Consider the following 19,107-nt stretch of genomic DNA (forward strand, 5'->3'; position numbering starts at 1 on the left):
ACTCTCTTCTGCTCTAAAAGTTCAACATTTTCCTAGTTTTGACATGCCCGCCCCCCACCAGAAACCCCAGCCTGCTCGTCATTGGTTCCATCATCAATGGTCTCCTGTAGAAAGCGGTCAGAGCTCATCTTCACCACCACCACCAGCGTCTCATCTTCAGATTTATCAATGGCTCTGAGGCTCACGCGCATGATGTCATGGAAAGCTGATCGGGGCTGGAGCAGGATGCTGACCCACCACGCTGCCACATTAATGAGCTCAGTTACTCCATTTGTTTGCGGTCCTCCACTTTATCTTTTGGCAGGCTCTCCACTTCCTTTTGCAGGCTGAGAGTGTTTGCGGCGCGATGGTTTTTAGAGGTTTAGGGCACTCTGCCCGTACAGTACGCCACTGTTGGACAGAGTCGACAGGAAAAACAGAGGGGGGGGGGGGGGAGGGGCAAGCAGACAGGCCGACGGCGAGATGGAGACTAATTGATCAGGACGACTTGGTGAGAGAAGCAGGGCAGATGGCTGAGAGACATTATCACTGTGGAAGTCATAGAAGAAGGAGGAGGAGGAGGAGGTGATGCTTGCCTTGGCTAGAGATGGTTTTTGAGACTATGTTCTCATCCAGCTCCAGATTATCAGGATATTTAACAGTTTAGTCTAAAGGTGAATTAAACGGAACGCTCCCCTTTAGATGGGAGGTTTGTTTGCGTTTCTGGTAAATGGCCTGACTGGACAGATTTGATTATCACGACTAGACTTGTTCCTGATTGGCTCTCCTCTCTGTTTCCTGGAAATAATTATTTTTAGTCTCGTTAGCGGCGCGGTTCCGTGACAACACTGTCGGTCTATCAGTTCCTCACTTTAGCCCAGGCCCTAAAAGCTCAACAACTCTCAGCACTGAATTTTATATGCGTTGAACCGATCAGCCACATCATTATGACCAATGTTCTGCTGGGAAACTTCTGGACCTGGCATTCATTGGTGTGGATGTTACTTAGACATGTAGCACCCACCTAGACCAGACCAGACACCCCCACCCCATAGCAATGACCTGCTTGTTGACCTGGCCTCCAAATTCACTAGATCCCAAACTGATCTGCGGGATGATCCACAGAGGCCCCTCCCCTCAAAGCAACAACATCCTGTTGCCAGACACCACAGGACACCCTCAGAAGGCCCATGTCCATGCTCTGATGAGTCACAGTATTAGGAAGGTGGTCATAATGTTACGCCTGATACATTTTATGCAGCACTGTCTTAGAATTAAGAGCCAAACCTGAGCCACCACAGTCCCACTGAAGGTTAAACCCCAAAAAGTAAATTTAGAGACAGCCTCAGGCCCCGCCCCCCACCCCCGTCCTAAACCTAAACATGTTCACGCCCTCCCTCCTCTCCTCTCCTCTCTTCTCCTTTCCTCTCTCAGCACGAGCCCGGTCTCCCTCCGAGCCCTGGGGACCTGCTATTGATCGGTGCCTCGTAGGTAGTGATTGGACATGAGTGGATAATTTCCTTTGCTGCATTAGAGTCCATTACTGGCCCGCTCCCCGGAAAGAGAAAGACATCCTCAAAAGAAGTAGAAGAAAAAAAAAAAAGGAAGAAGATTCTTCTTGGAAAAGCATATGATTCGCCTGCCGAAGCTCCTTGGACTTTATTACCAGGTCCATTTGGAGGATGATAATAAGATACAAACTGCAGCAGCAAAAAGGACGTCCCTCTAATAACTGAGACGCTCCGTGGCTAGTTCAGGTTCATATTTGAATAAAGTCTTTGTTGTTTGTTTGCTTGCAGCACCCATGTCCTTCGTTTAGACCTTTCAGGAAAGTCTCAGCTGAGAGATACAACCTCTACGGTCTGACTCTTTGTCCCTTAGAGACCGAGCTGGACTATTTGAGGCTCAGTGCACCTCAGATCATTACTCATTCCCACAACTGGATCCCTTCTGTTGAGTTCTTCCATTAGCACTGATGCCTCACAGCCAGAAGGTTCTCGGTTTTAATCCCTCGGCCGACTGGTTCCTTTCTGTGTGGTGTTCTCCCTGTGTCTGCGTGGGTTCTCTCCAGGTTCTCCAGCTTCCACCCACCGTCCAAAGACATGCTGGTTAGGTTCATTGGTGATCCTGTAGGCTCCAGCCCCTCCCATGACCCTCCAGAGGACAATCGGTTACAGAAAAAAGCGTTAATGAATGTTTTCATTTGCTGCAACCAATGAGATCTTAAAATGTGTGAAAAAAAGAACCTGTCGGGGGGGGGGGGGGGGGACTTTTGATGGGAGGGGCCTCTGTGGATCATCCCACAGATACTTGATCAGTTTGGGATTTGATTCATTCATCAGGTTTTGTATTTGTGCAGGAAACGCCTGAAACTCCAACTCAAACGTATGCTGAGGTTTTCCAACTGTCTTTTGAGCAACTTGCTAAATTTACTGAGCAATATGTAAAATACATATTCATATGTTTGGTTGCAGCTTGTTAGATCTGGAAGTCTCTGATGCATATTGGCTGAAAACGTTTTGATTTTTGACTTTTAAGGACTGCTGCAAAACTTCAGAAAGCCATTTAGATTTAAGCCACCAGCAGCTCTCACTGACTCCCATTAAAATCATTTTCCTAATGCTCAGTTAGTTGTAATCCTTGTTATGTTTCCTGTTTGGAGGACTCTCGGTGTCTGTGCTAGTGAGAAACCAGCAGCCATTTTTCAGAGATTCCTGTTGCAGACATTTCGAAGCCTTGTCCGTGTGCGCTCCTTCGAGGAATCCCTAAAAACAAAAAGGCCTCTGTGAAATGAATCAAAACCATGCAATGAAACCGTGTCATTACCAGATCCCAAGATCAAGAGCTAAAGCCCGTGAGCCAAACCATAATCACTGATGGAAGCACAAATGTTGCCCTTAATTCATTCATTTACATTATTGTCCCCCTTCTTTGGACCCCTGAATTCACCATCAACCGCCTGCTCCACGGTTTATCAGCGGCTGAGGTTGAGCTTTAAGCCACCAGCCCTGATAATGATGGTGTTTGTAACCCAGCAGGTGAGGCCTTTAACGCAGGGAGGGTGCAGTGGGTCACCACATCCCACCACATAAAATATTCCCTGTGGCAGACAGAGCGACTGACCGGTCTGCTGCTGCTGCTGCTGCTGTGAATATGATGCAGCTCATCTCTTTACAGCCTGAAGTAGTGCCTGCATGGGTCTGGAAACTTATCTCCTCCATCATATTAATGGGGTAATAATGTGATTGATTGCTCATCTCTCTGGGGAAATTGGCTTCTCTGCTTCCTGGGAGTGCACGACTCACCAGAGAGCCGTGCAGCCGAGCTGACTCTTGCTCAAGAGCTCCTCAGCAGGGCTCAATACTCGGGCTACATCTCTAAAGAGGCGGGGGAGGAGGGAGGAGGAGGAGGAGGAGGTAGGGAAGAGGAAGAGGGGGATTTAGGCGCCTCAGGACGGCCGAGCCCCGTTGCGATGCATGGAGGCTGCTTGGAGATGCTCCCCGGGTCTCCGGAGCGCATGAGGCGGTTCCAGCCGAGCGACCGGTCCGCAGCACTCCCGCGCTCTTCCGGACGCTGATGTGCAGCTCTGCCGGGCTGCCTCGCTGTGGGTTCGGCTACAGGAGCACGGCTCGGTTCGGAGCCCACGGAGCGGAGGCACATCCGCCGACGGCGCCGTGATCTGCGAGCCCCAGAGGCTGCATCACATCCCTGCGTCGCAGTGGTGGTTGGTGCTGGTGCTGGTGGATACCGTGTCCGCGTGTCGGGTGGCATCTATGCAATTTTATTTCGACTTTTCATTTTATTATGAGCACAGAGGAGGGAGATGCGGGTCCAGCTTGCGGGGAGCCGAGCGGAGGCACTGCCATCACTCACCGCCACACCTGGGAGGAAGGCGATCCGCGCGGCTCCCAAGGACGTCCGCACCCCGACGACGACGACGGGGACGACGGGGAGGAGGAGGAGGAGGAGAAGAAGAAGGAGGAGGACGGAGAGCAGCGGGGACAGGAGGGAGAGGACGCGGAGGGATGCCGGGAGGGCCGGAGCTGCGGGGATGCGCGCGGTGGGGGCGCAGAGAAATTCGGCGAGGAGGAGGACAACGGGGGGGATTTCTCCGGTGAGGACGGCGCGGTCGGGGGCAGATCCAGCAAGACGCAGGGGATGCATTCAAACTGCAGCAGCGAGAACTGCATCCCCACTCCCAGCTGCAGGATCTGCTTCCAGGGCGCAGAGCAGGTACACGCAACCAGCACCCACTGACAGCCAGCCTGGCCTTTAGTCCTCCGTCTAGTCCCGTCACATTAAAACTCCTGAAAATCACGACAAAGGTGAGGACACGGGTCCCAGCAGCTCTGGACGCTGATTGGTTGACACCAGCGACTCATGTCATTTAAAATGAGGTGAAGCTGCTGAGTGGAGTCACCAGAGTTCACATGCTGGGAACTGACAGAGAGAGAGAGAGAGAGCACACAACTAAACGGCATCAAACTGTATTATAAGCCAGAAGTGTAAACGCAGGTCCAGGTTCATTCAGTAACAAACCGGAGCTCAGTGAGCCTTAGAAGGCCCCTGATTAACTGTTTAATGACTTAAAAACTGAACCATTACATTTAGTTTTCAAGCTTCTACTCGGCCTCTGTCCTAGAGACAATCTCACACTCATCTTAACATCTGAAGAGGGTTTTTATTGTAATCCAAGATCATTTCAGGTGCACAGAGGTTTTATGGCTCCTTTCAAAGTCTGGGTTTAAACTCCCCAACAGCACTTAGAGGAAATAAAATCCTGTTATTACATTAAAGTTCTTCCTGCACTGTAATACACACAACCAAAAACTCCTCACCAGTGACTCGGAAGACTGTGGATCTTCTCAGATAATATGATATACACCGATCAGGCATAACATTATGACCACCTTCCTAATATAGTGCAGGTCTCCCTTGTGGTGACTCATCAGAGAATGGACATGGGCCTTCTGAGGGTGTCCTGCTGTTAGTGGGGGGGGGGCTTTGAGGGGAGGGGCCTCTGTGGATCATCCCACAGATACTTGATCAGTTTGAGATCTAGTGAATTTGGAGGCCAGGTCAACACCTTGTGCTGTTCTTCATGTTTTTTTTTTTTTAGTTGTTCCTAAAGCGTTTTTGTGTGTGTGTCTGTGTCAGGCTGCATCCTGCTGGGGATGGCTGCTGCCATCAAGGAGTGTCATTGCTATGGGGTGGGGGTGCCTGGTCTGGTCTAGGTGGGTGCTACATGTCTAAGTAACATCCACACCAATGAATGCCAGGTCCAGAAGTTTCCCAGCAGAACACTGAACTGTCACAAGATGGTCAATGTTACTTACTTCTCCTGTAGGTGGTCTTAATGTTGTGGCTGATCGCTGTATAAGCAACCATCTGTTTACTTTTGATGGTTTAAACTGATAATTGTTTATTTATTTCACTTAAAGAAGTAAAGATTCAGATGCTGAGCTGTAACAGTTCATCTCATTCTGCCACTTTTACTTTAATGATCTGATTTTCTTTTCTTTTTTTACTTAAACTAAAGTAAAACTTTGTCTTGAACATGGACAGTGACCCGGCCACCGTGCAGGTGTAGGTGCAGGTAATTTTGGTGAAATTCAAAGGCACTAGCAGCCTAAGAAAAGGTTCAGCTATAACCCAGACTCAGTAAAAAGTGAAACCACTCTGAACCACGTGGTCGTAGAAGCTGAGCACAGCGGATGTGTAGAGGTCAGCTCTGGCTTTGTTTCTGAATTATCTGAACTCCCAATACCTCAACTGACCTGACGATGATTCCTGTAAAAGAATCTCTGGACGTCTCAAATGCGCCACTGTGTGAAAACTTATAAGAAAAATCTGCCTGTATAACGTCCACAGCGTACGCCTCTGTTCAGCACCACGGACAGAGCCCCTAGCGTTCAGCTAACCACATCAGTCGAGATGAAACGTTTCCTTCATGAGCCATGAAGAATTGTAACACAAATTTGTGGCTTTTGTGAAAAAGCTCACTTGTGTTACCCTTGCCAGTTCATTAGGTACTCTAGTGAATGCTTTCTGACGTCCTGGACTCGTTCATAACTGCCCTGACGTTCAGTAAATGTTGAATCAGCGTCAAGAAGGCGATCCAGGTCTTCACAGTCTGCAGCAACTGATCAGCTCAGTTACGTATACACAACCAACCATTCAGCAGTGTATAGTCAGTCCTCTCCTCAGGCTCCAAATTATTCAAACAGGGTTCTCACACTTTATAAAAACTGATCTTAGTGTGAGTGTAGTGTGCATGAAAGGATTTTCTGGCGGCAGCAAATCTAATGATGCACCGCGTGGTTCCTTTTCACTGACCCAGAGCAGAAAGCTGTTCTTCCTTGCAGCACAAGTAAGAATACAGTCAGACCTCTTACCTGTTGTTGTTACACGCTTGGTTGGGAGGCTTGAAACGAGACATGCCGGCTTCATTTCTGGTTTCTGACCCAGCACCTACTACATTACACTAGAACCTTTGCAGCTGATGGCCAAGGAGTTAAATGCGATTTGTGTCTTTCCTTTGAGGCACATGAGAGACGTATGATCATGTTGGAGGGTGGAGTTTAGAGCTTAACTCAGTCCAGTTTTATCATCAAGTGTTTCTGTTATTTAGCCCAGCCCACTGACTACAATGTCAAAATAATGAAAACACAGTTGAATCAACAGCTCGAATACTGAATGATATAACCTCCACGAAGACAAGATTTAAGGGTTGTTATACTAGAAGGCTTTCCCTAGTGTGTTTTAGCTCATAGTTTGTGTCCTGCAGTGAACAGCAGACAAGGTTAGAGAGCGGTGATGAAGCTACACTGTAAAACATTTCAAGTCAGTGAAACGTAGAAACCAAAGTTCACCTGCTGCCTTAAAAATGCGAATAAACTCAACCTCATGAAAAAAAAAAAAAACTCTGGTTCAACTCAGTAAGCTGTTTTAACTTGATACTATGAGTTAAAACAATTTATTAGGTCACATTGTCCACTGTAGAAAACCAATTTAACCAAATTCATATCAATTCATATTTTAAGTTGGGAGCACTAATGTTTTTGTTTGACTGATGACATCCTGGCTTTATTTGAACAGCCTCTTTGGAATTCATTCCTGGTAGAGAAATGGCTTCTAAACTCCACCCATCCATTAGGTTTATGGTTCCAACAGAGCTGTGGGCGTCACGTCACCTTTTTTTGTTGACGCCGCCATATTGGCTGGAAAACTCTGAGGAATAGTGAACGGCGCCAGAGCTGATTTCAGGCCGTCAGAGTTTACTGAGCACTTTAAACAGATAGAAATTGACCAGTTCAAGAAAAACTCTGCAGATTATATATCATGGACCCTTATCATGACCCAGGTGTGATTTTTTTTTTTCAAGAATTGAAACAGCCGGTGCTGACAATGTTGACTCCGGAGAGTCACTGAAAGCATATATTGAAGACTTTATCTGAGGAGGTTCATAACAGCAACGCAACTACAATAACAAGTAACTGTTTGATCCTCATTTTCTTTCTTATTGTGAGTCGTTTTAGTGCTGAATGAGCAACACTCGACGTTATACTCCACGTTATAAACATTAGCCTAACTTGCCTTCATGAAAAGAAATCTGTTGGACATGGTGTTAAAAACTAAACAGACATTCCACTTGGAAAACGCTGGATTCTGTTCCTGATATAAAGTGATCGCTGCACAAGACGAATCCGTTCTCTCGTGCCTGATCCTTGCGTGTTTTATTGCAGTAATCCACATCTGACACCTTGCAGGATCTTTGGGAATCCTTTAAAACGATTTCAACTTGGGGCACAACAGCTGTCGACCAGTTCTGGATGTAACTGGTAGAAGGACAAGTTAGTTAGTTGCTGCAGTTGTCAACTGAATAGTAATCTGAAAAGTGCGCTTTCCTGCCAATATGGTGGTGTTGTGATTGCTGGTGCAGGGTGATGTCAGCTAAAGGAGATCTATATTTTTGTTGACGTTGTAATACTGAGGTTTAATCCTCTTTTGTCTCAAAGTTATCACCATTTTATAGTGATAGTTCTGCCTAATTTAAAAACCCTCTGTAGTTCCCAGTATTCATATTATATCATCCTTTCTCCTCCTCCTCCTCCATCACTTTTTTCAACTCTAAACTTAAAGTTGACTTAAATGAACATTGACCACACAGACAAAACTCACAAGAAGCCAATCAATAGATTACTTTAAGTTTAGAAAACCCTATTAAATTGAGTTCAATACCAAAACCTCACCATGACTATTGGAGTTAAAGAGAGAAACCCTAATGGAGCTGTGATGTTTTACAGTGTAGAAAGAAGATGTACAGTTAGCAGGAATACTAAACATATATATTCTTCAGATGGATGCGACTATGAAAGTTTTTTTTTTTTTGCAGGGACGACAAAAACGCATCTGTTTGCTAACGCGTTAGCTATAAGAACTTTTTTAAGCCGATGTTAAACCAGTGTCGCTCCTGCCTGTTTCTCTGTTTGTTTTACCGCCCCCTAATGGCCAAGAATCATTTGCTCGACTTTAAACTGAACTTCAAATGCCGATGCTTAAGACAATACCTAGTGCAGGGCTGATATATTCACTAGTGAACAAACATCAACATTAATCTTAAAGTAGCATATTTTTTCCCGTGTTGTAAATTAAGTCTGTTAAAGTTAACATATGTAGGGCTGACTCATCCTTCCTCAATTTTAAAAAGGCGGCATGTGTCTGTCACTCATGACACTTAATAAGAGGGTGGGAGCAGACTGCAGATCATCATGAAAAGCAAAAATAATTATACCAACAAATACAGAATGAAACCAAGTGTACCACATTCATGATATCGTATGGATAACGACTGATGATCGATCAGTACACGTTATCCCGAAGAGATGCGTCAGTCAGTCTGTCGGCAGGTCTTCCATAAGGTGGATGGACAGATGTGGACCCGCGGGGACAAATGGACACTCCGTCCAACCGTCTCTGAAATCTGACACTCTCCAGGCCTGTTTGGCTCGTGACAGCGAAGCCCGATGAGGGAGCGATTCATCCCTGCCGGAGCTTGAGGGGAAGAGAGGAGTCGGGGCAGCAAACGCCTAAGTGAATATCCTGTCTTCTGAACGTGGGCTACAGCCTATTAGCAGGGCTAATCTAATAACTCTGCCTCCGGGTCCAGGCTGATATTTGATTTTGATACAAGGCCGCAGGCTGGGCAAGCTCACCGGTCATCACCAGAATAGCAAAACAGAAATCTGACACTTTAAATATTCACGTCAGAGAATGTCTTATTAAACAGCAGAAAAAAAAATCCAAATCACAGATCAGACCCAAACACAGAGCACAGATCACTTTCATCTCAAAGTGCAGGCCTAATTGTGGTTCCTAGAATTTCAAAAATAGAATGGGAGGTAGAGCCTTCAGCTATCAGGCTCCTCTCCTGTGGAACCAGCTCCCAGTTTGGGTTCAGGAGGATGACACCCTCTTTACTTTTAAGGTCAGGCTTAAAACTTTCCTTTTTGATAAAGCTTATAGTTAGGGCTAGACTGAACCATCCCTTAGTTATGTTACAATAACCCAAGACACCTGGAGGACAATGCACTGAGCACATGTCCTCTACTCTCTTCTCTCTCGCACTGAGCTCCTGTCCTCTAATTTATTTTCTCTGGCACCAAGCTCCAATCCTCTACTTTCTACTCTCTGGCTCTGAGCTCCTGTCCTCTACTTTCTTTTCTCTGGCACCAAGCTCCAATCCTCTACTTTCTACTCTCTGGCTCTGAGCTCCTGTCCTCTACTTTCTTTTCTCTGGCACCAAGCTCCTATCCTCTACTTTCTTTTCTCTGGCTCTGAGCACTTGCCCTCTAATTTCTTCTCTATTAATACTCATGCAATTCTGTGCTACTACTGTATAACATGTTAACTGCTGTGTGTCCCTCCCTCCCTAGATGTATGTTTATCTCGTTCCTCTTATCCTCTCTCTTCTCTCTCTTTTCTGTCCCTACCTGACTGGCCTTAGGTGGATGGGTCCTTCCCTATGAGCTGGGCTCTGTTCAAGGTTTTTTCCTGTTAAAAGGGAGTTGTTTTTTTTTTCCTGTGCCACCGTCACCTTCAGGCTTGCTCTGGTTTTGTAAAGCGTCTTGAGACAGTTTGTATCGTTACTGACACTGTATAATTAAAATTGAATTGAACGGATCTGGAGGCTTTGTGCTGAAAAAGCGATATTCATGTAAATCTTGGCAGTTAAAGATGAAGCTGCGTGTTATTGTTTGTCGATGGCTGGCTGTGGTAGCAAGGTAGGAAGCAGGCTGAACTGGGTGGCAGTGAGTTGGTGACGTGGTGCTGAGCTGGGCTAGAGATGTGGCTGTGGAGCTGGTAATTAGAAGAAAAACCTGATTCTTAGTCGGCCTGGATTGGCAAGTTAACCACACAGGTAGATGAGAGGCCAGGGTAGATATGCTGCAGGGCTTGGTAGGTGGACAGGCTTCAGGTGTGCAGGACATTTCCATGTCACGGTCTGCAGCAATGCTTAGGGTAGGGGGGTACGTGTCAAAGTAACATCTTCATAAATGACAGGACCCAAGATCTCCCAGTAGAACCTCGACCAAAGAGTCACACTGCCTTTGTCCACCTATCTTCTTCACATAATGCATTCTGGAGCTTTCATCAGAGGTCAGGAACCCATGCAGACCAGGAACACCTCACAAGAGCTGCAGGTTTGGAGATGTTCCGACCCAGTCGTCATTGGTCTTTGTGAAAGTTGCTCAAATCCTTCCACTTGCCCCTTTCTTCTTTTTCTAACATCAGTTTAGAGGACAAAATGTTCACTTGCTGCCTAATATAGCCCACCCACTGAAAGCCAGTTAATCGGTGTCGATGTACCTTATTATAGTTGTCTTCACCCTCTTCAACTGAGGCCTTGTTGACCTTCTCGTAGAGTCCACTGACCTTAACATGACTAAAATAAGAGGATTTTTTTTCTCCCTTTAGAGAACCCACAGACTTTCAAATAGTCCTTAACGTTGCTTCAGTCAACCCCCACCTCGGTGCGTAGCCATCCCGCGTCAGTTCAAAAGCCTCCGAGGTCCTTTTTAAACCCACAAGGTTAATATGACACGATGAAAAATGAGCTCTCTGACCACTGACCTTAATATACTATTAATATGCCACTCACTGCGCAGCCGGCAGGTCAGCGCCGCAGTAATGGCTGCCTGAGGAATGCCTCCAGGAACAACATCAGAAACAAATAGATACGGCCGTGGTGATTGATGACATCCCGCCTTTAATATCCTCTAGAGTTGTAGCTGTGAGGAGCCATCATTGATCTGAGCCGGCGATGCTGGTGAGGCCCTCTGGTGAGCACGTCCTGGATTTTCTTTGATGTACGACCCGTTGGGAGTGACGTCCTGGAAACGGCTAGATGACAGGAAGGTTGGCACATACACCTTGAAAATGGATGTGGGTTAAATGTTGAATCGATGCCTCCAGCACTGAGCCAAATGCAGAAGGTTTCTCTCTAATCCCAAAGAGATTTAATCTAAAGGATTGATCCATCATTGGTACGTTTGAGGAGGAGACGGTATGAATATCAAGTAGCTAGTTTATCTCCATTTTTTAATTTATTTTTTTGTTTGCTTTGTGGTGCTTCTGCTTTGAGCAGCTGGTGGAAGGATAAAAGATATTCTGTTTACCATAGATGGTATGAACCACATGGCCACTCCCCAGAAATAGATCCAAAAGACGTTGGAAACTGGATCTAAAAACCAAAGAGGATAACTCTTGTTGCTTGATGCTTTAATTTAAGTTGCTTAAAATGTTGTTCCAGTTTCTTGTTTGCTTCTTTTTCACTTCTTTCTCATTTGTTAATAATAATAATAATGAATTTTATTTGTGGGCGCCTTTCAAAGCACTAAAGGTCACCTTACATAAAACAGCATAAGAATACAACATACAATGCAATATAATGAAACACATTTGAAAGTTTATAGAAATGAGATACAAGTGAAAGCGGGAGTTAAGCTATTTTAAAAAGATGAGTTTGAGTCTGGATTAGAAGCATGTCAGAGAGTCTATGTTTCGGATGCCAGCTGGGAGAATGTTCCAAATGCGTGGAGGAGCTGAGTGACTGAATGCTCTAAAACCGATGGTGGACAGTCAGATGGGCAGATGGTGCAATAAGCTGTGTGGCGGAGGAGGATCTGAGAGTAAGGGAGGGTGCGTATAATTGGAGACAGATATGATGGAGCTTGGTTGTGAAGGGCCTTGAAGATAAGTAGCAGGATCTTGTACTCAATACAAATTTTATTGTAAGCCGGTGGAGCTGCTGAAGAAGTGGGGTGATGTGGTCCATGGAGGGAGTTCAGGTCATGATACGGGCTGCAGCGTTCTGGACCAGATGAAGTTTGTGGAGACATTTGGAAGAGCTCAGGGTTGCAGTAGGCAATGTATGAGGAGCTACTGATGAATTTAACCTTTTCTAATACTGAAAAATGGAAACGGACAAAAATAGTATGAGTGTATAACCATCAGAAATGGGTTTTGATCAGATTCCAACCTGTGAAGTTGAAATGACTAACCAGCCCGTTGCCTTCTCTGGTTTGATGGATTTGCGTTCAGCTCCGTCCTCCATGAAGATAAAACTGTGCTTTGAGCTTCTCTAAATATGCATTTTTTTTTTCTCCAAGGTATTTGGGATTATTAGGACCTAAGAAGTATAACACTAAGCATGTCCTCATATGTGGACACGGGGATTATTTCACTGTATATTACAATAAGTCACCAATGTTTAGCAAAATATAAAACTGTTAATTCCACAAAAGCAGAATTGTAAACAACCACCTTTTTTTCCGTTGTTTAAATATAAAACTGTTCAAAACTGTTCATTTCCATGTCTGAACATAGCTGTGCAAACACAGAATTGCAAACAACGAAATCCCAATGTCCTCAGATGACTACTTGCTAATTAGCGACGTTGTAGCTTGTTACTATTGAGAAAATTTCTTAAATATGCGTGTCATATCAAACTAGAAAAGTTAATAAGTGTGAATAAACAAGTTTCAGCTGTAAAATCTGATGAGGTTTTGTACGTTGTCTGCTTTTGTCCCGTGATTGGGAATAAAATGAATCTGGTATCATGTTTTTACACTGACTAGTGTATTGACCCTTTGCTACCACTAGATGGCAGACAAAAACGTCTACTTATGACGACAACTGGTATAGTGGAGCTGAATGCAGAATAAGCTGCGGAAAACCTAAATCTTAATGTCCCCATATGTGGACGCAGGGTCTCAGCGGATAGCACATAAATATTTTATCTCCTCTATAATGAAATCCCTGTTCATTCTTGACCTTTGCTCTTTGTGCCGCCTCCAGGGCGACTTGTTGAACCCGTGCCGGTGTGACGGCTCGGTGCGCTACACCCACCAGCACTGCCTGCTGAAGTGGATCAGCGAGCGAGGCTGCTGGACCTGCGAGCTCTGCTGCTACCGCTTCCACGTCATCGCCATCAACTTGAAGAGACCGTGGCAGGTAAAATACATATATGTTTCAGTACAGCAGCTGTTTTCATGAGCTACTGAAGGCAACGAGAACCCTGCACCATCACTTGATTTCATACACAGTAGAAACTCTGAATATATGTTTATTTTGTGTCGGCCTTGACCTTTGCTCTTTCCGTGACCTCCAGGGTGACTTGTTCAGACAGCCTCAGTGCACTAAAACCAGGATTAAAATCATGCCATAACTGGATTTCTTTCAGGTGTCTGCATTTCAAAAACTGGAATTTTGAATTTACATTGACTGGATTACGTACATCTTACCTTTAAGTGACTTTGTTGAGGTTCCAGTAAAGATATTAGTCGCAGTATGAAAACTTCAGGAAGCTCTTCATGAGCCAGTCAGGCACATGAGTTAACATAAACCAGTGCTCTTGGAAAAGAAGGTGTTTCTGACTAAAAGTCTGTCTAATCATATCACCATTGTAAAACAGACGTTTGAGGTTCATGTTCCTGAATGCTGACAACTACGTGGGCATTATGGAACAAGCGAGAGCTCTTCTTCCTGAAACGACTCGGATGTTCCTTGAAAGTGCCTGAAAAGCGATGCGTGACGCCAAACTGCTGCCCTCCACATCCTCTCTGTCGTTTTTATTTTATATTTTACTGCTTTCTACAGCGATAAACCTTCCGACGCTGCCGGCCTTTATCCACCGAGCGTGCTCTCTAAATTACAACCGAGGCATTAAGAAGAGATTTGTTTTTACAGTCGCCAATGTATCGACCCACCGGCCAGATTCATGCCCAGAAATATCCACAGCTTCCTGGAGGAAAACAGCCACACAGTGCCCCAGCGATAATTAAAAATAAATAAATAATTAAATAAAGTTTCCCCAGCAAACCGACAAGAAATAGATGCTTCTGCTGAAGCTGTCCTGAAATTACCAAAGTTCTCTCGGCTTATTTTTAGCAAATTATTATTATAGCACATGAAATAAGTGGACATGGCTGAACAGCTTCAACCACAATGACAAAGCAGAACTGCAGTTACAAAATGAGCCTGGAAGAAATGATAGTGTGGTGCATTAGTGATGAAACGCCAGTCATTAGTGAACAACAAAAAATACGTCTTAGTCATCCCATTATCAGCATTCAGTCATCTTCTGTAACTGCTTGTCCTCTGGAGGTTTGGGGGGGGGGGGGGGGGGGGGGGGGGGCTGGAGCCTATCCCAGCTGTCATTGGTCTAGAGAGACACTCACACCTACGGCCAATTTAGAATCACCAATGAACATAACCAGCATGTCTTTGGACGGTGGGAGGAAGCTGGAGAACCTGGAGAGAACCCATGCAGACACAGGGAGAACATGCAGACTACACACAGAAAGGAACTGGTTAACCAGTGGATTAGAACCTAGAACCTTCTTGCTTCTTGCTAGAAAGGGGGGAGGGGTGCTACATGTCTAAGTAACATCTAAGTAACCCTGGAAGCAGAACATTGAATTGTCACAAGATGGTCGATGTTATTTACTTCACCTGTCAGTGGTCATAATGTTGCGGCTGATCAGTGCTAAATATGGTAAAAATAAAGACTTGTAGGATGTTGCCTTTTCAATATGGTTTCCATGCCCTTCATGCGTTGCCTCCGTTCTGTGCGCAGTGGCAATCCATCACCATCACCCTGGTGGAGAAGGTGCAGATCATCGCGGTGTTCCTGGGCTCTCTCTTCCTGGTGGCCAGCATCTCCTGGCTGCTGTGGTCGGCTCTCAGCCCGCAGGCGATCTGGCAGCGGCGCGACGTCCTCTTCCAGATCTGCTACGGCATGTACGGCTTCATGGACCTGGTCTGCGTGGGTGAGCACTTTTTTACTTTGAAAAGTCTATGCCAGACTAAATAAAATCTGAGTCTACCACAGACTGGCCAACAGTAATGAATTTGCGCTGACTTTGTGTTCTAAAAATGAGATTAATGGCTCACATTTTCTATCAGTCTCTTCAAGGTGACGTGCGGAGTGATGTTCTTAGTTGTTCATATTAAAAACGGAGCAACAAAGAGACTCTTAATGCCTGGCTCCACCTTCAAAAGGCAGAAAAACCCACAGATTTCTTTCTACGCGAGTCAGAAAGATGTTTTCCAAGATTCAGTTTGAACAGACCAGACACTGACCCAACAGAACAAACTGAAAGAATCCAAACCAGCTTTGATTGGGAGTAATTTGGAGAACCCATAAACTGAGGTAGAACCAAATGAGGAGGAATGCAACAATACAAACACGTAAACAAAAATACCAAACACTGAACATTTCTCAAAGCCAGGGAACGGCTGATAGCATCGACTGTATATAAATATGGACAGCACATCCCCCACTTCCTTGTGTTGGCCAAACTGACATATTTTCCCAGAGATACGGGCGGCGCCATCTTGTGAGTTTGGCGCCAGAGTCTGATCAGTACGGTCTGAGGGTGGAGCCACGTGATATCGATGCCCCGCCCACACTTCCTCCAGACTCACTCATGTTTTAGTTTAATTAATACTATGCTCTGCTCTACCTCCACTTGTTTTTTTGTTTTTTTGACAACTCTCACAGTCCCACCGGATGCTTTAGAGAGCGGTTGGCATAGCAACTGATAGTCACCATCGTGTCACATCCTGTTTCTATAGCGTCAAATAACTAAAATTGAACTTATCCAAAAAAAATGACCCTTGAAGATGCATCAATATTATATTAACTACCTAAAATGACAGAAACCATCCTTGAAAATGTATTTCATGTGTATTTTAGAGTTTTAGTTTGGCCCAAGTCCCGCCCACTAACATGATGGGGGTGGAGCCTATGACCTATACTGCAGCCAGACACCAGGGGGAGCTCTACTTGCTTTGGCTTCACTTTAGAGGAGCAGTTCCACCGTCCATCTTTATACTGCCTATGGCTGATAATGACAAAAATGTGACTGGCTCAACATTTCCTTTCTGATGCATCTCTTTGTAACAGGCCTGATTGTCCATGAGGGGGCAGCAGTGTACAAGGTCTTCATGCGCTGGCGGGCCGTCAACCTCCACTGGGATGTTCAGGGCTACGACAAGGCCAAGGACATGGAGGACATGAGCGCTGCTCATTCTTCTTTGGCCCCCAGGACGCTTTGGTTGCCCCTGGCCACCTTCGGCCCCGGCGGCCCCTTTCACTCCACCCAGCTGGGGACGCAGCCATGGAGCTGCCTCTGTCTGGCACCCTTCTGCCCCGGGCTGGTGCAACGAAACAACCTCGGCCAGGACGGTGACTCAGGAGAGGTTGTCATCCGTGTAACGTCGGTGTAGACGCTTTGTGGTATTTATGCAGGAACAAAACATCTGAAGGGCCTAAAACGATTCTGGACAGTCACATCATCAGATTTTGTTTCCTTTTCTTCGTTTAGTTAAAATTGTTTGCCTTCTCTGGGGCCGGTCCTCAAAAAAACAATCTCGTAACACTGTTAGGAGACACAGTTTTGTGGCGTAGACATATTCAGTACAACTTGCAAGCACATCATTACAGATCTCATGATGGTTTAGGATCTGTCTCTGTGAGTGTCAATGAATATTGTGCATGGTCAGCCTAGCCCTATACTCCATAACTCAATAAGTACTATTAGACTTTGGCTGATTTGTGGCAACAACGCTTAAGACATTATTTAGCTACGGTTTGAATGTTTGGGATCTTTCAGAAAACGTGTCAGAACTTGGTGACGAACGTAGCACAAAGCTGTGTTCTTGGTTCTAATTACAGGAACATGGAGGCCATGTTGGTGCATCTGGTTTACAAGTGAAAACGAATAAGTCGTTCAAATGGACCAGTTGTTTCAGTTCAGTTATTCTTAAATTCAAACTTATTAAAAAAAAAGCAGCAAGAATACCTCAGTTTAGTTTTCCTTGTAATTAGCCCCATGTCATTACCAATATGACAGCAGAGCAACTTAAAATCCAAAGCCATGCTAGCATACATGTAATACTCATGACACAACAAAATAACAATAACAAACCTGGACTTTGTCAGGGTGTGTTCAGACTTAGAGCACTATTATGCAAAAATTTTGTTCTTGTTAACTGTTATAAGCTGTCTAGCTAGCTGCTAAAACTGATGATGTAAAAACTAGCAAGTCGACAACTTTGCTAACACAGTACAACATCAAGTATGTGCAACGATACCCCACCCTGTCAGTCCAATAGCATGGAAGTCAGCTCAGTGTCAGTCATGCAGATGCTCACTAACAACTAAAAGTCAGGCTCAGGCCTCGTTCAGACCTTGAATTGACCTCCAGCCTCGGCAATCAGAACGCAGATGGACGGCTTTTAGGACCTGTGTCTCCACCTGGTGTTAATTAAAACGTGTCTCCACATGCGTCCCCAGCCAGAACTTGAGATCTGATCTCAGTTTGTGTGTCTGTAAATCAGCAGCGCCATCATGTGGTCAGTAGAATATTGTAGCAGCTGCTGTCTCTAATGGATCTCTACCTACCGCTGGATCAGAACCATCAACAGCTGCTTGTTGACTTGGAGACATGATCCAGATGTTGGAACAAGATGGAAAGACTCTCACACGTTAAGATCTGATTTATTTTAGAGACAAAGCTCAGATTAGAACTGAACCTGGAAGTTGATTCTAGTTCAGATTAGTTTCTAGTTTAGTTTGGTTCTCAGCTCCAAGACCAGAATCTTTTAAAAGGCTCTCATTACTAATGAACAGACATCACTGATTCATGTGATCATTTCTAACAGTGGTTGAATGAATGAGTTAAACTCCTCTTCCTCAGATCAGCCCTGTTGAGTAGGTGGTCTTTAATGTGACCCAGGACTCATTGTGTGTTCACACTACCAAAGGAAGGAGGTCACATGTGTCCCAGACCACTGACCACTGACACCAGATCTGACACCAGATCTGTGTTTAACCTGGACTCTAGAGACCAGATCAGTGTTCACATCTGGACTCTAACACTTCTGAACGGTGCCTGAGATTTAATCTTGTGCTGTCTCTTGCGCGATCACTCTTTTGTCTCTTCGGCCTTGGTGTCTCAGAATACCAAGCTAGCTTCTTGTAGCTGATGGTGTGTGACCTAGTGCCTTAAATGAATGTAACCCGATCAACTGAAGTGAAATAGTGCCAGAAAAGGACTGGGAACAGATTAGGAAGTAAATAGGTGCCCTGTATAATACAAGTCAGTTATTTTGCAGCTGTTGCTTTACGGTAAACCGGCTGTATAACGTTGATTCAAGTTCAGTTTTAACGGCCGTTTGCATATACTGTATAGTATATGCCTACTCCAGTTTTTCATTGTGGCGAAGGCGCTTGGTGTAACACAGACTATTTTAAAAGGACAAAACTCAATGATGAATTAGGCCGATTATTAGAAGTGTTGCTGTAGCTAATCTTCTGTTTATAAATGTCAAATCCACGTGGATAAAACAAGTCTGAACACACCATCAGGCTCCGTTCAGCATCAGTCTTTGTCAGCCTCGCTTGTGCTCAGGCTGACTTGCGCTAACATGCCAACACCTGAGGAGCACAGTTACAGTTAGCATTCAAACACGCCTTTCTAATGTAATCTTGTGAGTTATGCCGTCTGCAGAGCTGTACTTCAGGATACAGGGACAGGGACACGGGGCCTAGCGATTGGT

General features: G+C 45.2%; 1 protein-coding gene across 1 annotated transcript; it reads left to right on the forward strand.

Annotated features, from left to right (window-relative positions):
• Positions 1–3,783: 3,783 nt before the first annotated feature.
• Positions 3,784–17,255, forward strand: marchf11 (membrane-associated ring finger (C3HC4) 11; the record flags this gene model as incomplete). The annotated part of the gene is made up of 4 exons (XM_084546462.1): positions 3,784–4,212; positions 13,339–13,494; positions 15,119–15,311; positions 16,451–17,255. 4 exons carry the CDS (start codon positions 3,784–3,786, stop codon positions 16,771–16,773), a joined length of 1,101 nt encoding a protein of 366 aa, XP_084402588.1. The 3' UTR covers positions 16,774–17,255.
• Positions 17,256–19,107: the final 1,852 nt, after the last annotated feature.

This window comes from Chelon labrosus, assembly GCF_963514085.1.
Source record: "Chelon labrosus genome assembly, chromosome: 6".
NCBI lineage: Eukaryota > Metazoa > Chordata > Actinopteri > Mugiliformes > Mugilidae > Chelon > Chelon labrosus.